The sequence below is a fragment of the Nanorana parkeri genome, unplaced genomic scaffold, assembly GCF_000935625.1.
Source record: "Nanorana parkeri isolate BGI_ZX_2015 unplaced genomic scaffold, ASM93562v1 scaffold169, whole genome shotgun sequence".
Taxonomy (NCBI): domain Eukaryota; kingdom Metazoa; phylum Chordata; class Amphibia; order Anura; family Dicroglossidae; genus Nanorana; species Nanorana parkeri.
Window position 1 is genome coordinate 1,637,292 of NW_017306437.1, and position 23,101 is coordinate 1,660,392.

Genomic DNA, 23,101 nt, shown 5'->3' on the forward strand with positions numbered 1-23,101 from the left:
CCCTCCCCCCCCCCCCCAACCAACTAATCAGTCTCTTCCCCCCCGCCAACCAACTAATCAGTCTCTCTCCCTCCCTTCCTTACCCCCCAACCAACTAATCGATAATGATAATAGTTGACAACTATCGATTAGATGGTTGCAGAGCTACCTGACAGGGGTTCTAAACCCACTTCACTCCATCCAAAACTAAATACAAACCTTTTTTTGTCTCTAGTCCTCTTTTGGGTCACAGGAGTGTATTTACTAATGTCCTCCTGTGACCCAAACGCAGCATATAGCGAGCTATTTTCCACTATAAGTGGACAGCGCAGAGCCACTTTGTGGCTGGGAAAGATCCCAACAATATTGTCAGAATCCACCCCGCCATCTGATAGCTGGCTCTGCCTCTCTAGAGCCAATACCAGCTGTGCCCGCCCTCTCCCCTGTCTGTCCCTCCAATGAGTGCTGGAGGAATAGAGAGGGGAGGGGGGGATCCTTGCCGCTAGTGGTGACCTTAAAGGAGAACTATGAGGTTAGTGATTTCCACTCACCTCATAGTTCTAGCCGACCTGTGACAATGAGACTGTCACAGGTCGGATCAGTAGATCAGGAGATGAGCGAACACATACCGACGTTCGCTCACTTCTCGATCCTGTCACGGCTCTCTGCCGTGACAGGGGAGGGGCTGGATTCCCCCCTCCCCGCTCCGCCAACGCTGACTGGCGGAACGGAGGGGGGAGGGGGCGAGTACAGCTGGCTCTGCCTCTAGAGAGGCAGAGCCAGCTGTCACTCACGCAGCTGGGCGGATCTCGACATCGAGGTCGGGATCCGCTGCGGCGTCTCAGTATACCGCAAGTAGTAGCTTGCGGTATACTGAGCTTAGGGTGACGGGAGGACGCTAGTTTGTGTCCTCCCGTTACCCTAAGGAGAACTATGGGGAAAAACACTGACCCCATAGTTCTCCTTTTTTAAAGTGCTTTTCCTCTTTTGTTGTCTGTCTGCACCATGCTTTGCTTCCTGGCCGCCTCCATCCTAGCAGCCAATGACGCTGGATCGCTGGGTGACACCATGACTTCAATTTTTATTTAAATCATTTTATTACTTTTCTTTTCATACCCACAAAGATGTTTACACCGGGACATATGCACACCCTGGGTTGGGAACCACAAGTTTATGAATGGAGCACGGGTTCATCTTTGTGATTCATTGAGCCCGAACCAATGACGCAAGGCTGAGGATGACAGTCCTGGAACCTGGACCCTAAAAAAAAACAAGTCGGCTTTCCTATTTCTGCGATGATTGGAACGTGAAAGAAAAAAAATCAAAACTGCAACATTGGTGGTGTTAGCGCCTTTGTTGTGGCCCTACACAGATACCAGCGTATGCCAGAATATCTTTCCAAGCCGCTCACTGCAAAGCACCATACAGTATCCTAACACAGGGGTAGGCAACCTTGGCACTCCAGCTGTGGTGGAACTACAACTCCCAGAGGCATGATGAGGTTTTTAGTTTCAGTGCTGAGGTTGCCTACCCTGTCCTAACATATTCGGCTTCATACATCCAACAATTTTTATTTTACTTTTTTTTTCGTTTTGTTTTTTTTCTTTAGGTTTTGCCAAAAGGATTAGATTTCGTTTTCCCCCGACATTGTCAAATTCGCGCCATTCAGACAACTTCCGTATGTCTAAAGGTGAGTGCTCCATTGTAGTGTTCTGCTGTCTGTCATTGGAAAACTTTCCAAAGCAGCTACAGGCTGGATTCACAAAACGTTACACAAGGAGACGGATCTTTGTTTTGCTCGTGTGATTGGGATGTTCTCATGTCAGGGGGCTCAGCTGAAAATAACTCACTTTATTTATTTTAAGAAGAAATCCGTAAAAATCTTAACCTTATAGTGGGACTACCCCACCCCCCACTTCGTCTAGGGGACTCAAATAAAGCAGATAGACGCACCTGATCCCAGCCAGGGTAATGGAGTAAAGCAGATTTACTCACCGGATTCTCGGTCCCTGCAGCCTCTTCTCCCCTGTGCTCCAGCAGTCTAAGGCCCGGTTCACACCTGGGCGTTTTGTAGCGCGTTCGAACGCTCTGCAAAACGCTCAACCACTGAAATCCCATTATTTCCTATGGGTATGGTTCACACCTGGGCGTATTACAGGCCGTATGAACGCGCTACAAAACCCCCTACGCCCAAAGAAGTACAGGAGCTTCTTTGGGGCGTTTTTGTCGGCGTATCCATCGGGATACAGCCAGGTAGCCCTCGGAAACGCGCGGTTTTTTTTTACAGCGACACGAAGCGCGCATATTCGATACGCCTAGGTGTGAACCCAGCCTAAGGAGCACTGACATCATCATGTCTTATGCAGGTCCATTGCCTTGCCTTAGACATGAGAAGGCCTAGAGGCATTACACAGCTGGGAGGGGAGGAGGTGAGTGCTGACCGCAGCAGTACTGAGGATCAGGTGAGTATATCTGCTTTATTTGAGCCCCCCCCTAGACAAAAGCGAGCACTTAACCCTTTCAGTGTGGGGGGTAGTCCCACTACAAGGGTAGGTTTTTTTTTTTTTTTTTTTCCAGAATGCTTCTAAAGTGAACTTTTTTCAGCTGAGCTCACCGACCTTAGAAAATCACAATCACACGGGCAATTCACAAAGCACCAGGATAAGGATCCTTATTTAAAGAAGGACTCCAGAAATGTAAACTTAACCTAGCAGTGGAGCTACCCCCACATTGCAAGGGTAAGCTTTTTTTTAATTTCTTGAGTTCTTTTTTAAATAACGATCCTTATCCTGGCGCTTTGTGAATTGCGCCTGATGAATAGGTTTTCCAGCTCTATTACAACAATGGTGAATGTTTTAATTCTCTAATTCTTTTTATGTATGACCATTGGCTTTTCTGGGTTTTTAAAAAAATTTATTTAAACGACTCCACATTAATAGTGCTCTGCTTGCATTGGAAGCAAACTTGTGTACCCTGAGGCCCCGTTCACACTGAGCGATTTATCGCGCGGTAATTCCCGCGATGTCGCGGCTATTTACTGCGCGATATCGCTCTCCAATGGATGGCAATGGGGCTCTGTCCGTCGCTGTCGTGCGTCGCTACAGCAGGACCCTTTTTGGAGCAGATTTTGCCGCGATTCTAGCTTGCTCAATGCAAGCATTCGCGCGACAAACGCGCGATTTGCGACTCGCTCAGTGTGAATGCCGAAGGCCCCATTCACACTGAGCGATTTATCGAGCGATTTATCGAGCGATTTTTGCAGCGATATCGCTCTATGTAGCTTCTCCAATCCATTTCAATGGAGCTGTTCACATCTCTTCGCTCAATATCGCTTGTAGCTCCTACATGACCCTTTTTTCGAGCGATTTTGCTCCTGATTGCATACAGCCCAATAGGAAATAGTCGCTCAATATCGCAAGTCGCTCAATATCGCTCGTCGCTCAGTGTGAATGGGGCCTTAACTGCAGTGCCGATGCCAAGTATTTTGGTGAGTACTCACACTCGCCCAAATACTCTGACGCCTAGCCCGATACTTCCTGTATCAGGAAGTCGGGCAGAGCGTCATCACATGCTTCCTGATTGGTCAGGAAGCTGGCCAATGAGGAAGCAGTGTGCCCTGTAATGACGTGGCACCAGGCTTTCTGCTTGGCAGGGAAGCCAGCTTCATTCTCCCTCGTCACCTCAAAACGAGGGAGCATGGAGCCGGAAAATCGGGATGCCGGGTGCTGCGTTATTACACGGCGCCCGGCTTCCTATTGGCCAGAAAGCCGGCTACATGCTTTCTTGTCATCTAGTGACGAGAAGCATGGGGACGGCTTCCCTGCTAATTCGGGAAGCTGGGTGGCAAGTCTCACTGTGCCCGCCTTCCTGATTGGCCAGAAAGCCGGCTCCATGCTTTGTCGTCACATAGTGACGAGAAGCATGGGGACAGCTTCCCTGCTAATCGGGAAGCCAGGTGGCGAGTCATTACACACCACCTGGCTTCCTCAATGGGACTTCCGGTATCGGTAGTCGGTATCGGCGAGTACCGGAAAAAAAATATTGGTCCTCGATACCGGTATCGGTGCATCCTTAGCCATAACGCTGCTTTGTAAATCAGTGCTTTACTATTGCAATTTCGAGGTTTGAGAGCTTCTGTGGGTTGCAGCCGAGCAGTTATTTATTTATATATTATATGTGTCCGGTATTTTGGGGTTGAAATTTTGCAGGTACCTAAAAACAAACATATAGCAGGGTGGGATAAAACAAGCTTTATAGAATCTGCCCCCTTGGGGTACAGAAGATTCTACAAAATTGCAGGTCCACTTTAGGACCTTGGCACAGACTGATTTGGAAGATCTCTATTTGTACCAGGTGCACAGAGACGGTACATTGGATCATTTTACTAGAACAGTGCTGATTATATTTATTATTAATGAATCTACATCTCGTCCTAGAACCGGGCAGCACGTGTGCGTGTGGGTAAAGGCGACAAGCCTGTGACCTATGAAGAAGCCCATCCTCCGCACTTTATCGCCCATAGGAAAGGCTGGCTGTCTCAACATACAAGTGAGATCTGTTTCATTGTTCAGTTTTCCTTACCATGCTGATCTCTAGAAATGTAAATACAGTGTAAAATATCTCCTATTGATGCTGCTCCCTGGCGGCTGTGGGTATTTGACCGGGTGAAATACCAGTTTCCCTCACTGCATGCACTGGTTCCTCCTGCTGGCTTGTTTGTTCTGTTATAATGTACAAACCAGCAGGAGGAACCACTGCATGTGGCAGGGGTAGCAGGTACCAAAAACCTGGCACTCTTGATTACATGCAATAGGTGGGTAGCATTGAGGCGGCGTTTAGTGACGCAGCCCACCAGAAAGGTAAGTATAGTTTTACATAGGGATGCACCGATACCGGTTTTTCGGTATCGCGTACGTGTACCAATATTTATTTATTTTTCGGTACGCGCCAATACCAGAAGTCCCATTAAGGAAGCCGCGCAACGTGTAATGATCGTCACCCTGCTTCCCGATTATCCAGGAAGCTGGGCGGCATGTAAAGACTTGCCACCTGGCTTCCCGAATTAACAGGGAAGCCGTCCCCATGCTTCTCGTCACTAGATGACGAGAAAGCATGGAGTCGGCTTTCTGGCCAATGGGAAGCCGGGCGCCGTGTAATGACTCAGCACACGGCTGGGCGCCGCGTCATTACACGGCACCCGGCTTCCTGATTAGCCAGTTTCCCGACGAATCAGGAAGCCGGGCAGGGAGTCATTACGCGTTGCTCGGCTTCCTGATTGGCCCGGGAAGCCAGCTCCATGCTCCCTCGTCACAACTCTTCACACAATTATGAAGTGACAGGTTTGCTTGTGTCCAAAAAAAAAGACAGAGGACAAAGGTCTGGTCACATATGTTGGGTGGAGGCGACCATCTTGGTGGAGGCAGAGCATGGCTTTCTCATGTCAAAGCAATCCCCCTGATGACTAGTGGGGAAAATATTCAACAAGCAATATGGTAGGTGCACAAAACCAAAATCTACTGAATGGGTGAAGCAGAAGCACAGAGAACCTTTCATTGCAGCATGTTCTCCAGCAAGTGGCACAGTGAGCAGGACAGTAGTGACATCTCCAAATCTAGCAGTCACAGGCACCGTGCCATCGATCACACTCTAGATATGAGGATCAAGGCACGTGATTGCCTAGGTACAGTTATATTTCAAGAGCAGTTCAAGACAAAAAGTAAATGTTTCAGCGTTCTGTTTCGGCACGATCATCATTCATATAAGTTTTCTATAATGAGAGGATGAGCTTGGGTTCGGACCAAAGGCAGTCTGAACCAGAACTCCTCTGAACCCCTAGACATCTGCAGCCAGGGAATTCCCAGCCCGCAGCTGCACGTAAGCAAAAGGGACAGGATACTGTGACATCATTGGTCGTATATGGTCACATGGCTATGTTTGGTCAATTACATTAATTCAATATGGCCATATAAGGTCAATGATGTCAGCCCAAGCATTCCGTCCATTTGTGAATGTGCAACTTAGGGGTGGGGAATGCCCCGGCCCACAGCTGATGTGGTGGGTGGCCCCATGTCTCTTCCAGGTTTAGTCTGAACCTGAGCTTATGGCTGTAAATGACCAATCCCTTTTTTTTTTTCCCCCTTCAATTCAGGCAATGTTAATGAATGCAGCTAAACAATATAACTCCCGGTATAGAAGTCTGAAATCTTGTTTTTTCCCCATTCAGGTAACTTGGATGCTGAAGAGGACACTGCAGGGCGTACGATAGAAGATATCTACATTCGGAAATTTATGTATGGCACGTTCCACGGCTGCCTGGCTAATGAGATTGTGATCAAGAGACGGGCCAATCTAATCGTGATCTGCGCTATCGTTCTCCAGAGGCTCCCGCCACAGAAGTTCTATTTTCTGGTTGGCTACACCGAGTCCTTGCTGTCCTTCTTGTACAAATGTCCGGTGAGGGTTGAACTACAGACCGTAGAAGATAAAGTCATTTACAAGTGGTTGTAATTCAGCCTTTTAGAGCTCCTGCCCCTCGTTGGTGAGTGGTCGGCATTTATGGACGATCAGTTCTGCAAAGTGCGTGTAAATAAAGTGCTCGTTGCTTTTTGTAACCTGGTCTCTGTGAATTGTATGTTGAGGTGATTGAGGACTCTAACTCAAGGATACAGTATTTCAGCCAGTTTCATTGTAAGTAGATATAATGTTCCAAGATTCTCATGACTTTTGTCCAAAGCCGGCCAGAGGGAATTTCCATTGGCTGAAAATTGCTCCGTGGTTGGCCCTGTCAGCCTCATCCTGCGATCTCAAAATCAAAGGAGCCGGGTGGAAAGTTTTCAGCTGATGTGTGGCTGTAGCCGGTCAGCTGTTTAGCTGCTCCCACTGTATTCTGTCAGAATACAATTTACACAGCATCCACGCTAGTCTATCAGAATCTATTGGTGTGTAGTAGGGATGCACCGGTGCCGATACCGAGTATTTGTACTTGCCCAAATGCTCCAATACTGGGACTTCTGGTCAGAGGGAGATCTCCCTCTAAATGGCAGTGCCGAGGGAGCATGGATCCGGCTCTCTTTCAAATCGAGAAACCGGGCGGCCTCCCGGCTTACTGATTGGGACTGTGAGCATGTACGTGGAGATGGTCAGGGACTGTGAGCATGTTGATAGAGGTGGGCAGAGATTGCCAACATGCTGCTCGAGTTTTTTGGAGACTGGGCACATATTACAAAAGACTGTTAGTGAACACTGCTGGGCAATGCTTTGACATTTGTACTCCCTGCAGCCCCCTTAAAAATTCCATGTGACGCAACCAATATTTGTCTCGGCACGTTCCACGAACCAATAGAGAGACGGGATGGACAGCGCGATAGATCCTCTGTTGCTGGCGATATTCACCCTCTATAGGCAGTGGTGTATTTAGGTTTTGTGCTGCCCTAGGCAAGACTAAACTCGGGCGCCCCCAATCTAAATCTGCCCCACCCCTTCCAGTTTAGGACATTATGCGTAACCTGTCAGATGCTGGATACAGTGCGCATGCTGTTTCCAACCTCTGACAGGTTGTGCTATTAGCTGGATACAGCGAGCGCCTGTTTAAACAGTAACAGTTGCGCGCTGTATCACTTCTGCCAGCATCAGAGAGAGGAGGTTGAGCTCATTGGCGGATTTGGGTAAGTATTTATTTTTCTGACAATGGCAGATGTTCCATTCACACAGAATCTGGGCTCACATAGTAAAAAAAACCAAACCATATTGAGGGCTAGTTCACACCACAAACAGTGCGTTCCGGCCAAATTTGGTTCCGGAACGCACTGGATCGCATCCCAGCTGGCTCCTTGCATTCAGGGGTGGGAGGCACAGCAGCCACGCCCCCCAACCACAGTGCCAACGCCTGCACCCAAGCGCATGGCACATCAATGCCTGCGTTATGGTCCGGTGCAGTCAGAAAAAACAGGCATTGGTATGCCACACGTTCGGGTGAGGGCGATCACACTGGGGCCGGGGGGCATGTCTGCTGTGCCATTGACTTCAATGTACCGCCATGCCCCCTCCACACAGGGAGCCGCCTGGAATGTGATCCAGTGCGTTCCGGCACCAAATTGGGCCGGAACGCACTGTCCGTGGTATGAACTAGCCCTCAGGTTCTCCTAAATTCAAATAAAGAATAATTCAAATGGTTTATGTTATTGAGGCACACACCTTCCCATCCAAGTCTCTTCCCAACAGCACCGTGTTTGTTCAGCGCATAGTTTTAATTTTTAAAACATATTGGTCCTGCTTGCTTCATTTTTTTTAACTTTAATAACTTCTTTTTATTGGAGGATCCAAAGCACAACAGCTTTCTTTTATAATCAAATACGCTCTTTAATACCTTTTTAAAAAGTACACAACGTTTTCTGGCCAATCGGTTAACTTCTTTGGCAGTTAAGTTCTGACACTGCTTTATGTAACTACTAGGGATGCACCGATACCGATATCAGTATCGGTGCCGATACCAAGTATTTGGGTGAGTACTCGTACTCTCCCAAATGCTCCGATACCTAGCACGAGTACTTCCTGTATCAGGAAGCCGGGCAGCGCATCATTACACGCTGCCCGATTTCCTGATTGGCCAGGAAACGGCTCCGTGCTCTCTTGTCACTTGTGATGAGAGAGCATGGAGCCGACTTCCCTCACAATCAGGAAGCCGGGTAGCGTGCAATGACGCACTGCCCGGCTTCCCGATTGGTCAGGAAGCTAGCAAATCCGGAAGCCGGGCGCCATGTAATGACGCAGCGCCCGGCATTCTGATTTGCCGGGAAGACGGCATCATGCTCCCTCGTCATCTCATGAATCATAATATTAAGAAAGTGACCTTGAAGCATTAGTTTGTATTGCTTTAGAAAAAATGTGACCTGTCCCTTTAAGAAAAAGTATCGGTAATTGGTATCTGCGAGTACTTGATCAAAAGTATCGGTCCTCGTACTTAAAAAAAGTGGTATCGGTGCATCCCTAGTAACAACCAACTAAATGTAACATTTTTTGATTATCACTGAGCAGAAAGGGATGTAGGGAATAAAAAATAAAAAAACCAGTTTAGGCTCCAATAATGGCTGCAAACAAGCGAAATCCGTGTTGTTATTCAACAGATTGCGTTTGCGTCCCGCACGGAAAACTGCGCAGGAATAGCAAACGCTATATGTGAATGGAGCCTTATCCTTACTTTATGGCATTTTCAGAGAAAAGACAAGGATACGTTGCTACAGGGCAGGATCCATTCGCAGAGTACTCAGTTGCCAGGCTGTGAGGCAACCTGGGACAAAGATTAATAATGATTCAAAGTGTACACACATAACTTTCCCATGGCAGCAGATTTGGACTGATCTAAACCACCTACCAGCCTTGCACAGGTCCTTGCAGATCGGCTCCTTTGTGCTCTCTACCAAGCATTCAGTCAAAGCTGAAATGGCAGGTCTGCCCCAGAGACAGGCAGATCGCCCATAAGGTCTCGTCCACACCTAGGCGTATTGCATATGCGCGTTTCCGAAGGCTACTTGGCTGTATCGCAATGGAAACGCGCAACAAAACGGCCCAAAGTAGTACCTGTACCTTTTCAGGCGTGGGCCGTTTTGTAGCGCGTTAGGGACGGGCGGAAATACGCCAAGGTGGGAACGAGACCATTGAATACAATGGGATTTATATTTTTGAGCGTTCGTCGAGCGTAGAACGCGCTACAAAACGTTCAGGTGTGAACGAGGGCTAAGAAAAGGATCCCTGCAGATGTCAGTGTCCACACACGGGACCCGAAGTTTATAGCTGCCCAGGTTGCAGGCTCTTTGTGCAGGCACTTAGCTGCTGCTGCCGCTGACTTCTCCCTGCTGGGCTCCGTGTGCAGGGGGATGGAGGAGGGGGACACAGTGTATAATTGAAGAAGGAGGCGGTGTGCCATACACTTATTGCTGATGGGCTTCCTTATCTGTGTGGTCTGCGCTCAGCCTGGCAGGTGAGGTTCCGTATCACTGGTTTGGGGGTGGCCGCTCCCTGGCAAATGCCTTGTTTGCCTCGCGACAGATACGCCCCTGTCTATAGGTCCTGTCACCGGGACTAAAAGTCATGGAAATCCCAAGATGTCACCGGAACAGAAGGACAAATCTTCTAATGGGGTCACCACTCCACTTTGGAGCCATTTGTTCTCACTTTCTGTTGTGTGCCCAGAACAGGAAATTAAATATCCTTAGTGGCAGGGGGTAGCAAACCTCTGGCCCTCCAGCTGTGGTGAAACTACAAATCCCATGATGCATCTCTTCAGGAGACATGTCTGTGAGAATCTTGCAATGCCTCATGGGAGTTGTAGTTCCACCACAGCTGGAGGGCCGGAGGTTTGCGACCCCCCGACTCCAGGGGATACACCAGAGGTATGCAAACTCGGCCCCCCCCAGCTGTGGTAAAACTACAAATTCCATCATGCCTCTGTCATGCAATAGAACTTGTAGTTCCACAACACCTGGAGTGCCCCCCGGTAGCCTACCCCAGCTTTGGCATGCTGAGAATTGCCCACACTTATTCAGGAATATTTCAGGAAACTGCAAACATAGTGATTATGTGTGCGCTTACACTGCACCATACGGATCTACAGGCAATGACACCGTATACTTTGCATGATCATCAGAATTCTACGTCAGGAGGCTCACATTTCTTTTTCCACATGGTAAGATAACATGTCAGCAATTCAGTGTGCACGCACGTCCACTAGCTGTATACAAGATGACAGACACGTATTACTGCCAGTATGGCGTCAGGTCCTCAGCCATAAATAGCACATAAGGGTCACAGGCACATTTTTGGAATACATGTGTAGAGAGACTAGTCATTGTCCTTCCCCATGGTCCCCGTGTGTGATGTAGTCACCGCTCCAAGTGCACTCCTGTGATGGACTATACTGTACCTTCAATACAAATTAGTGAACTAAACGTGAGATTGTAGTCCATAGAGAGAGCTTGGAGCGGTGACTACTTTACAACACACACACACACAGGGACAAAAGTAGAAAAAAATGTACATGAATGAATCTATAACCGGCCTTTATAGCAGGGCGCACATTAGGAAGGCTTAATACAATACAAAACACTACATGTGGCTTCTACATATTTTTGGCCAAAAGTTTGTGCAACTAAAACCTCTGATTTTAACGCATACTGTTGACAAAAGTATCCCCCCTCCAGAAGGAAGGACAGTGTCGGCACCAATTCAGAGATGATTTCAGGATCTACAGCCGAGTGATACATTCAAGTACCTTTAACTATTAACATAAATGTATCTTATGACTTAAGAGAACTATGGGGGGGGGGGTTAACCTTTATATCCCATATTTCTCTTTAGAGTCACCGGAGGACATATACTAACCTCCCTCCCGTGACCCAACGTTCAGTATATAGCGAGCTGAATACTAGGAGCGCCGCAGTCAGGACAGATCCTGACAATACTGTCTGTATCCACCTAGCTGCGTGAGTGACAGCGGGCTCTGCCTATCTAGAGGCAGAGCCAGCTGTGCCCGCCCCTTCCTGCACTCAGCACTGGAAGATCGGTGTGTGGGGAGCGGTGATTGACAGTCACGGTCTCTGCAGGGAGATGATCGAGAAGTGAGTTTAGTGTCACTTTAAAGCTCGTGGGCGATCATACCTGCACCAAAGTTGTATCATGTTGGCCATTAGACAAAGTTGCACGCATGTGATACTACTTGTCACTTAATACAGACATATTGACCTCGGCCTAATTGGTCCTATAGATATACAAAGGTGCTAATAAGTGCCATGAACATTTCATGTTTTGGAGCAATGACAATCTTTTAGGGCCAGTGACCAGAGCAGTGCTGGCTTTTGAGGAATTGGAGGCCTCAACTGCAGCCCTAAAAGCACCAAGGGGCCATATATAAAAATCAGTACAAGTAAGCCCTCATTCACGCGAGAAACGGCCGGCCCATACAGATCCATGCTGTGTGCGCGGCCATATCGGGCAGCTCCTGGGAAGGACAGGGGCTGTGTGTCATTTGGACACAGCCCGTCCTACATAGCCGTACACATCAGTGCGGGTGTCCGCACTCGTACGCCGACAGGATGGATCTGGTCGGCGTCCAAGCAGGGACAACGGCACCTGTACGGACATGCAGGTCGGCGTACTCCCATGGAGGACATGCTGCTGCGTACAAATCTCACACACAGCAACTGTCCATCCCAGGAGCTGCCCGATGCGGCGGTGCACACAGCGCGGATCTGTACGGGCCGGCCGTTACCAGTGTGAATGAGGGCTAATTGCACAGAAGACTGTCAAGAGCTGCAGACACAGAAGAGATGGTCTGGGAAGGCAGACATGATACAGGCGTTGTTGCAGACTGGGAACCCGCTGCAAATCAAAGCTCTTACTCCAACTACTAGAGTCTGCAAAGGGCCACAGGGAGTAACCATAGTGCCACAAAGTGTTCCATTCCTGCATCCACACCGTCTTCACCTGCCAACTATTGTTTTCACCAGCAGGCACCTGTGACTGTCTATATACCTGAACAGTGACTGCACCCGATTGTAGTCTAGACATACACTGATCAGCCATAACATTATGACCACTATGGGAAGAAGACAAGCCGGTGGAAGCAGTGTGATGCTTTTGGGCAATGTTCTTCTGGGAAACGTTGGGTCCTATCATTCATGTGGATGTTACTTTGACATGTACCACCCACCTAAACATTGTTACTGATCAAGTACACCCCTTCATGAAAAGGGTATTCCCTGATGGCAGTGGCCTCTTTCAGCAGGATAATGCGCCCTGCCACACTGCAAACATGGCTGAAGAATGGTTTGAGGAACACAACAATGAGTTTGACGTGTTGACTTGTCCTCCAAATTCTCCAGATCTCAATCCAATCAATCATCTGTGGTATGTACTGAGCAATCCATGAAGGCCTCACCTCATGACTTACAGGATTGGTTACCGACAGCTCGGTGCCAGATACCACAGCATACCTTCAGAGGTCTAGTGGAGTCAATGTCTCGATGGGCCAGGGCTGTTTGTGGCAAAATTGGGCCCTTCTCAATATTAGGCGGGTGGTCATAATGTTACGGCTGACTGGTGTATACTGAACGGGCACCAGACCAAATGGGTGAAGTCGACCAGAGTTTAATAACTCCGTCACAAAAAGAAAAACCTGCCAATGTGTTCCAGGAACAACATTCCCCTTCATCAGGCCTCGAAACAATAGTGTGGAGCCTTAAAAACTCTACAGTACCGAGACCAAACGACTCCCTTGGATTCTCCTACTCAAACCCCACCAAATAACAGATTGCTTCGGTCTCCGTTCTTCGGTCTCTGTCCTTTTACGTCCCCGCATTATTGTTTCAAGCCGCGATAAAAGGGGAATGTTGTCCCTCCAAAAACCGTTGCCCATTTTTTCCTTTGTGATTGTTTAAAGACTACGCTCTTCTTCTGGGTACCCAGCAAGGGAGACCTGTTCTGCTGTTGGAGCCGCCTAAGAAGAAAGCTTCCAGTAAGCTTGCTTAGAAAACTTTGGTACTTTTGAATGAGCATTGAGATCCCAGCACTTAAAAATATTAGGATGTGCATCCGATTGGCTGCAATCATTGTCAGCGAGAAAATTTTCCACCTGACTGATTTTGCAATCCATTTGTGGAGCCGGCTAGTGCCAAAAGGGTCACGTTGCTCTGATGTTGGTCCATTCAGTAGTAATGCAAGTGGGCCCAGAAAAAGGGAACATGCTCCTGATGACATTTTCCTCAGTCATGTCAGTGACACGGGTGAATCAGAGTGAAAGGTCCGGGGGTCGGGGCTGCTTCTCCGTTGCTGGGATGAGTAGGAATAAAATTGGATCAATGCAATAAAAGGACGCCGCAAGAAAGAGGTTCTGCCATCTGCCAGCGCTTTGGAGTAAGACTAGAAGACATTTCTCTCCACCTCTGTAGAAGAGTACCATGGCATCAGCAAACACTTTAGGCTGGGTTCACACCTAGGCGTATCGAATATGCGCGTTTGTCTTGCGTTTCTACCGCGATTTGCGGTAAAAAAAAGCGTGCGACAAACACGCGTTTTCGATGGCTACCTGTCTGTATCCCAATGGATACGCCCCAAAAGGAGCTCCTGTACTTCTTTGGGTGTAGGGCGTTTTGTAGCGCGTTCATACGGCCTGTAATACGCCCACGTGGGAACCATACCCATAGGAAGTAATGGGATTTCGGTGTTTGAGCGTCTTGCAGAGCGTAGGAACGCGCTACACAACGCCCAGGTGTGAACGGGGCCTTATGGAACAATGATTAAACATGTTACTATCAGGATAGGACCTTACACGGAGGATGTGTGTGGAAGAGGCAGATGTGAGATACAATTCCCTCTCCTGTTTTACGATGATGGTAGAAATGTGTTTAGGGATTAGCTCATATCAGACCGAGCCTAGACTCCTCCAAACACTGGCTAGGTAGCCCGTGTCTCTTCAAATCAGCTGCAGGCTGGCCCACTTCCTGCCGAGGAGCGACATGCCTTTGCCAAAGTATTTGGCCTTCTATGATCTCAATGTCATTGAGCAAATATAAACATGTGGCCAGAACATCGCTGCATCTCACTCCTCTGCTTACCCGCAGCTGTGGTTGGAGAATTCCCGGGCTACAGATGATTGGGTGGCAGCAGAAGCTTCCTTTGGTGTTTGCAAGAGCTCAGTCAGACCAGGTTTGGGTCTGAGGGTCAAGAAAACAAGATAAATATACCAAGGATGGATATTAGGACTATCCCAAATAGAACAAGAACCCTCATATTTCATAAAGTCCTCAAAGTGCGAGCTCTCCCACAGAATGGACTGTTTTAGAAGTGATTTAGACTATGGCTCCCAAATCAAGCCCAATACTTCCGTTCTGTAGCCAGTTGTTGTATCTTTTACATGAGCCCGATCTATATATTACATGAGCCCGATCTATATATTACATGAGCCCAATCTATATATTACATGAGCCCGATCTATATATTACATGAGCCCGATCTATATACCAACAAGAGTCCTAGACTTCAGGGTAACCGCTATGGAATACACAACAGGGGCTCATTCAGACGGGAATGTACACCCTGTAAAAGAGCCGATCCCGGAAAGGACAGTTGCTGCATGTAATTACACACATTAGAATGTTCTTCCCTATGGGAGGATGCGGCTGCACGCATCCGGGTTGCCTTCTGGGGACAGGTCTTTGCGGGTGCTCACGCCTGTCTGAATGAGCACTAAGAGTCCTACCAGACTGTATGGTCTGACATGTTGCAGCATTATTATCTCCTGGTCTGTAACTGCATGTACACAACGATTTACTGAGCTGCATATAAAATGGGAGGCGATAGAAGAGTCTGAAGTCAGATATGGTGGAATTAGTGCGATTTTATTTTGGCTTCACCAGTAACAAAGATGAAAATGGACACTATGCAGGACAGAAACCCTCCCGAATAACCAGAACTGCACCTTCAGCGAAGGGGTCCCTATACCCCGCATCGCAAAGACAGGACATCCTCAACTAAAGAGAAAAATAAACTTTGGATTCCGCTATTAAAAAAAAAAAAAAAAAAAAAAGGGTCCTGGTTCTTCCCCATTGATGGGCCCTGGTTCTTCCCCATTTATTAACAATCTAGGACCTGGCTTGCCATTGATAATCATGATATGGGTTCCCCATTGATAAATCTAGGACCTGGTGTGCCATTGATAATCATGACATGGGTTCCCCATTGATAAACAATCATGACATGGGTTCCCCATTGATAAACAATCATGACATGGTTTAAAGTAGTGAATTTCCACTCACTCAACCACTCCACTGTCAAGCCGTGCAATGATCTGCATGCCTACAGAGCAGTGGAAAATGCCGATATGGAGAATAAAGAAAAACACTTCCAAGTCTTGTGGGCGATATAAAGAAGATGAGCAAACATTGACAGCGGAGAAAGTAATGGGCGACATACAAGCAGTTCTATATACAGAAACATTAATACTGAGGAATGATCAGCATACGTATACAGGTAGATTGGGTTGATTTTTTTTTTTTCTCTTCTCATGTACTAAAAGCATTAAGCAGTTTTACAGCACTAAGGGAAGGCGAGATAATCCTGCTTCAAATCCACTTCTTACTCCTCGTTAAAGGATCTTGCCCGTCCCTTGCAGAGCGAGCGCATTGCATATTCTAGATGTATATTCACAGGCCCCTCTTGCAGGGATTGGGAGGGAGGCGAATCGCTTGGGTCCTCAGCAGCTCATGAAGTTTGCACTGATGTGGTACGTGCGGTGGGTCTTTGGTCCTGAGCGACTATTCTGGATAGCAGGTGGCATGGCGTTGTGTGATCAAGCCTGGAGGATGGCATATTTGAAGAGGGCCATGATGCCTGCGCTGATCAGGCCAGAGATTGGCACCGTGACAAACCACGCCAAGAAGATATTTCTGAAGAGCCGCCAGTCCACAGCTTTCTTAGAACGCAGCCATCCCACCGACACCACCGAGCCGACCTGAAAACACAAGTCACAGAATGAGTATGGAGGAGATCCGTGCTGAATAAAAGTGGATTCTGCAGTATGAAAGCAAAGCCATTAGGAGGCTCAGACAGCGAATTCTTAAAGCCGACCCTAACCCTCATTTGGCACATTCCCCAATAACGCGGATTAGCCCTTTCTTTGACAATTACTTTTTTGTTAATGCCTCTTGCCGTTACTGTCCCTGTATTTTCTGGCCTCGGCAGGAACAATGTAACCCGTACTGCCCACAGACCCCAGGGATAGAAATGTCATGTCCCAGAAGTCTTTGGGCAACTCCGACTTCCTGGCTAGTGAACTAGGTGCACGTGTGCTCTTACTGTTCACACATTGCCATGTTCAAAACCTGTAAATAGGCCCGGTGTTCTATCAAAGATTGTGACTGGGTTGGAATGTGTGACCGGTCACACATTAACGTAATCCCGCCCACTTTTTCAGCGGTGGAATATGTGACCGGCAAAAGGTGAAGAATTCCAACGCTTTCTCAGCTGTTCCGGTCCTGAAATGTCACTTCTATCCGACTGTAGAATGTGAGATCGCAGTCAGAGTCAGATAGAAGTGACGTTTGAAGACCAATCAGCTGTTCCAGGGCAGATCGGTTCCCCTGCACACACAATGTGCGATGGCGATTTGCCCTGAAATAGCAGAGAAAGCGTTGGAATTCTTCACCTTTTGCTAGTCACATATTCCACTGCCGAAAAAGTGGCCGGTATTACGTTAAAATGTGTGACCACGTCACCAGTTACACATTCTAACGCAGTCACAAACTTTGATAGAACACCGGAATGCAAGGTAACATTAGACTGCAAGGAAAAGTGTTTTTTTTTTAACACTACATTTACCAGGTAGACATTTTTAATTGTGCTTTTTAATTTTTTTAGGATTGGGGTTAAGTTACTCTTTAAAAGCAATCCTTTAGAAGTGCATAGAAAACGTATGCATATCATGCTGTTGTTGCCAAGTAGTTGGCAGACTGAATCACAATTACATGCAGCGCTGCAGAAGATGCGCTCGGCTGGGAGTTGGACAATTCATCATTTAGAATGCAGAGAATCAAAACTGAATTTAGATTTACAATTAATGTAGGCAGTAAATCTGCAATAATCCCATCAGTGCCATATTGGTCTATTTTGTTCCCCCCCCCCACACACTGAAAGGAAAACGGCCATACATCTGAATGATAACCACCAGCTGCTCAGTAAAGGTTCACGAAATCGTTGCTGCAACAATTAACAGTCCAGATTAACCCTTTTACAAGGGTAGTGGAGCTATTTTGATGAAGTGGTTGGGTGGCACCAGGCAGATGTCAGTAGAACAGATTACAGACAAGCATGTGTGCATACAAATATCTGCTCATTAAAGCAGAATTGAATGAGCTCACGTTACTGTACGCCCCCATCCTATATGCCACCCAAAATGTAACAGGCTGCTAATTCCCCCCCCATTACTTCAGGGTCACTGTGGCCGCTGCATATATACAGCATTTCTACCTCCTGCAGTGCTTGAAAATTATAAAAATTCTGAACATTAAAAGGTTTACAAATGACAGTATAGTCATCACTTCACCAATAAAAGGGATGGAACCAAAACCAGACCTATCCCCTATAGATGTGCTACCAGTGCTCACCTTGCAATGTGTAGTACTGATCGGGAGGCCGACATTAGACGCAATCACAACAGTTAGAGCAGATGCCAACTCGATGCTGAAACCACTGAAAGGAAATAAAATGGAAATTAGACAATCCTGGAAATGCTTTCAGAGAGCAATAGGAGTAAAACTGATGTTGGTTTCAAGCAATGTGCATCAACGATCCAAATCCAATCCCCCGAATTTTTCCCTCCTTTAGTATACTGCAGTTTGCAATCCTGCAACTTACCTTGATGGTGTAATAGGCGTTAGATCTTTGCCCATCGTCTGGATGACCCTTCGCCCCCAGACCCACAAGCCAATGCAGATACCGATGCCTCCATACAGGAGCAGCCAGATAGGGGTGGCAGCTTTGGTGGTTACATCTCGGGTTTCATACACCAGCCACAAGGCAACCAGCGGTCCAATGGCATTGCTGCAGTAAAGCACATGAAGATACTATGAGGTTAATATTTAAAAACCAGAAGCCAAGTTTATCCCAATGTGAAGCAACTACTAAAATACACATGTACTAAACCCATAACGGCAAAGGAATTGGGATAGCCGACATACAAGTACGCAGATCAGGACTTCATGCCTGCCAATGGAGCATACTTGTTCCAGGTCAGTGACATGCAATGTATTAAAGCCAAAAGGACTGTTAGGTCTGCCAGGGATTTTAAAAAAAACACCAAAAGGGGTCAGAAAAAGGACAACTACTGGACAAGTTACTGGGAACCTGATGAAATTCATCAGATAAACCAGTTTGTAAAATTACTTTTAGCAGTTAGTTAAATCAATAAGTTATACGGTGGTGAGATCAAAGCAAACCTTTATTTTACCTATCCATGGAACAAAATAACAGGATTGCAGGCAAGCCAAGGAGTCTGTTCGTCTTACAAGCTATGGCCCTGCAGTACTGTGCCATCATTGGGGACGGGTCCTTAGCCCTGTACACGGCTGGAATGCACACAAAGGGTTTTGGTGTAGGGACTCTGGTAGGTAAATACACTGCATGGAAGGAGAGTATGGGCTCTTTACCATGCCTGCCATCCAGAAAACCTGGTATTTTGCCTGGTATGGTTAAAGTGCAGGTTCACTTTACAGACCACCAGAGATTTGTGACTAACCTGACATCATTTCCACCATGAGCAAAGGAGCCAAAGCAGGCAGTGAGGATCTGCAGGAACTGGAAGAGATGGGACACCTCGGGCTTGTCCTGGTCATAACGTTCATCTAAGGAAGAGTTGCTGCTCTTCCTGTCCACCACCTCCTCTTCTGTGTTGCCTTCCTCCTGTTCCCCAACATCACGATGCGTATCGGCCACTGCATTGCAATAACTGGTGTAGCTGTCCATACGAGCCCTCTTCTTCCCATCGGCTCCATGCCAGGTCAACTGCCCTGCTTCTTCAGGGCGTGCCTCGGCCTCCCGGTTTCGGAAGGAGTCCAGGGGCATTCCACAGATTGCCATGGTGTAAGATGTGTAACTGTTGTTGCGGCGGAGAGGCTTCTCCCCAGAGTCGCCCATACAGTCTCCAACTTTGGCCAAATGCAACTTGTGTAGCAGCTCTTTGTACAGGCCCGAATCCTTGTGCACCGTGTGGTACTGATACTGACCACTAGAATTAATCTGATTACTGACGGGTTGGTTGAACTGATGGTGGTTTCCATTTGGCAACTGCACAGCTCCTGTGGGAGGAGAAAACAAAAAGTGGTTAGGAACAAAAGTTCTAGTATACAGAACCAAAATGGCACAATGCATGACCATCAATTCAACACTTTAGGCCCCATTCACACTGCGCGATTCGCAAATCCAGCGTTTTGCATTTTGTGCGATATCACGCAAATGCTTGCATTGAATCGCGGCAAAATCAGCTCCAAAAAGGGTCCTGCTGTAGCGACGCACGACCCGCGACAGCAGGACCCTTTGCCCCATTGCCAAGCATTGGAGAGCGATATCGCGCTGTAAATAGCCGCGATATCGAGGCAATTACAGCGCGATAAATCGCTCAGTGTGAACGGGGCCTTAGGCTGCATAGTGCAAAAATCCACTAGGGAAGCACCAATACCAGTATTTATATTTCGGTACTCACCGATAGAGTACCAAGTACCGATACTGCCGGTAGCATAGAGCCGGCTTCCCGGGCAATCGGAGCCAGGCGGCGTGTCAATATCCACCGCCTGGCTTCGAAATTAAACGGGAAGCCGACTCCATTCTGTTTGGCCGGCTGAATGCTGATTGGCCGGGAAGCCGGCATCCCAGCCAAACAGATCTGACAATATAGTGACACAACCCCCACCCTGCAGACACCTCATTCCCCTCACATCGATCCTCAGCAGCAGTCATTACCGTACCAGTCCCTCGGCCAGCTGGGCAGACACCGCTCTCCAAGCTCTCCCGGATATGCCCACGTCTCCTGTGTGTAGAGCGCCCACGTGATCGGCCCTCAGCCGCCTGCTACTGCACATGTGCAGACTGCTCAGTGCTTTCAAATCAGACATCCTATAACAGCATCAAGCAGGCGGTGCTGGCGCTATGCCCACAGGAGACGTGGGCAGATCCAGTTGGGCAGCGTCTGCCCAGCTGGCCGAGGGACTGGTACGGTAATGACTGCTGCTGAGGATCGATGGGAGGGGAATGATTTGTCTGCAGGGTGGGGGTCGTGTCACCGTATCAGATTCATTTGCCTGGCTCGTTTCTGATTATCTGGGAAGCCGGCTTCCCGGCCAATCAGCATGGAGCAAGCTTCCCGGCTCCATGTTCCTTCACGGCACTGCCGGCCAGAGGAAATCTCCCTATGACCGGAAGCGTATCGGAGTATTTGGATGAGTACTCACCCAAATACTCAGCACTAATACCGACACTAGTATCTGTGCATCCCTAAAATCCACACAAAGGGCTTCATTTTGCAACAGGATATAGTAATGTAGGACAAAGCAACTGGATGAGGTGAAAAGTTTCTCTAGAACAGTGATGGCGAACCTTTGAACCCGAGTGGCCAAACTGGATCACTAAACCAACTTGTGTATCTCAAAGTGCCAACCCTGCAGTTAGACCTGAATACTCTGTGGGCTGTGAGGCTCCGAGGTGGTCTCTATGTGCTCTCAGGGGGGCTCTGCGGCAACCCTGGCTAAAGTGCATGCATGCAGACAGACAGGAAGCAGCTGCAGGGGATCAGCAGCAATGCACAAGTCAGCCGGGTGCACCCGCAGACTCCACTCTGCCTGGACTATAAATGCACAAAAGTGCTGCACACCTTCATAATGCAAAACTGCCCTGTTTTGTTGTAGACTCCCCATGTACCATTATTGTAGAAGTAAAACATGTGCAGCGTTTTCAAAGAGATATACACAATACAAAAAAATAAATTAAAGAAAAAATCTGACCAGGAGATGGCGCTAGAAGTCCGTTTCCAGCCGGAAAGGAAATGATTGTTCACAACACAGATAAAACGTTTATCTATAAACAAGCTGCAGGTTGAACTGCTCGCATTGCAGAACTCAGATTGTGTGTCACGCGGCGCTTGTTCAAAAATGTAAATAGCACATCAAGTGACTTCCTCAATTATAAGGTAGTGGGTGAAAGGTTGCAATGTCACCTTATCCTTTCTGGTCACATATTTACCCTGAATATATACGAGTGACTGTCAGGAGTACAAAAGACACACAAGGGCCAGATGCACTTTAAGGAGGATTTCACTATACAGTCTAGTTACTACTGCCATAGCAGAGGCCAGGTGGCGAGGGTCCCCGCACCAGAGGCCAGGTGGCGAGGGTCCCCGCACCAGAGGCCAGGTGGCGAGGGTCCCGATTGCAAACAATGACTGGGAGCTATTGGTGACGGCATGATCACAGGGCTAGGGATGCAGTGCGAGCACTCACCCAGCTCAAAACAACGGCACTGGGTTTACACATGTGGCAGTCCGGCGGTAAGCTTCTACGATGTGCTGACATGTATGGCCCACAGCAACAGGTTAAGTATTAATGAGCACAGAGCTGCATTATTTGGGGCCTTTTATATCTGGCTGGAGTTTGAATTGAAGGTGAAGATTTACTATTCTCCCTCTGGTGTCCAGTCATGTAAAATGCTTAGTGGGACCGTTCCATTTGAACCATCAGCTCCCATCCATTCTCTGGCAGAGACTACAAATGCCATTACTGCACATAGGAGTGACGGGGCATTTCCTGCTATAGGGGATCACACGGACTAAAAACATGAATGGAAACCAGATCCATTTTAACACAAGGATGTGCAAGCAATGGGGGCAGAGTGTTACACAGGGATTGGGAACTTCCAATTCTACACAAAGTGTGACCCTCGTCAGGCCTTTCATTAACACTCGCTGCAGGAAGGGGTCTGCTGGCCATTTATATAAATGTTCTGTAACATATAACCAGCCAGTCTAGCTGCCTCTCAGGTTACAGGTGAAACTATAAACCTGAATGTCGTCGGAGGGCGGGCTGGTACATACATGACTGGAAGCATGTAGTGATTTGAAATCATACTTGCACATATTTGCTCTAAGGCTATGTGACAAGGCTTCACATTACCAGGTTTATATGTAGCTCGGAGGGTTGGGCAGAGCGTTTATGCAAAGACAAGAATTTACTACACGTGAAGTAAAGAACTTACCATACATAACATGCAACACTAAAGTGTATAGAATTTTACTTAAGTGTTTAAACTACAAACAGCTGAAGAGCACGAGCTGGCCGCCCCTGGTTTAAAAGGGCACTTTACCTTATGTCCTCTGACCATGATGGTGCACGGTCAAACACGCTGTAACATACTACAGTTTAGCCTCCAACCTTTTCCTAAACTAGAATCACAAGTTACAGTCTGCTGTATGACAGAAATGTGCAAAATATCAATGGCAAGATTATATGTTCTCAAAAATCTATGCTAATGCAATATAAAACCTGAAGACACGGGGGGGCTGAATGTACCCATCCCCCCCTTTCATATAGGG

The 23,101-nt window shown here is 47.7% G+C and overlaps 2 protein-coding genes across 3 annotated transcripts in view; one reads left to right on the top strand and one right to left on the bottom strand.

Annotated features, from left to right (window-relative positions):
* The window catches only part of MRPS24 (mitochondrial ribosomal protein S24), a 7,982-nt gene extending 1,496 nt beyond the window's left edge, over nucleotides 1-6,486 (top strand). Inside the window, exons 2-4 of the mRNA XM_018554691.1 lie at nucleotides 1,589-1,669; nucleotides 4,416-4,527; nucleotides 6,203-6,486. Of these exons, the coding sequence (XP_018410193.1) occupies nucleotides 1,589-1,669; nucleotides 4,416-4,527; nucleotides 6,203-6,486 (477 nt within the window). The remainder of the gene's footprint in view (nucleotides 1-1,588; nucleotides 1,670-4,415; nucleotides 4,528-6,202) is intronic.
* A 9,540-nt stretch (nucleotides 6,487-16,026) lies between these two features.
* The window catches only part of SLC20A1 (solute carrier family 20 member 1), a 28,886-nt gene continuing 21,811 nt past the window's right edge, over nucleotides 16,027-23,101 (bottom strand). For both annotated transcript variants that reach the window (XM_018554714.1, XM_018554715.1), the window contains exons 7-10: nucleotides 19,262-19,820; nucleotides 18,382-18,567; nucleotides 18,132-18,216; nucleotides 16,027-16,480 (exon numbers count right to left, since the gene is read on the bottom strand). In XM_018554714.1, the coding sequence (XP_018410216.1) occupies nucleotides 16,319-16,480; nucleotides 18,132-18,216; nucleotides 18,382-18,567; nucleotides 19,262-19,820 (992 nt within the window). In that variant the 3' untranslated portion in view covers nucleotides 16,027-16,318. The remainder of the gene's footprint in view (nucleotides 16,481-18,131; nucleotides 18,217-18,381; nucleotides 18,568-19,261; nucleotides 19,821-23,101) is intronic.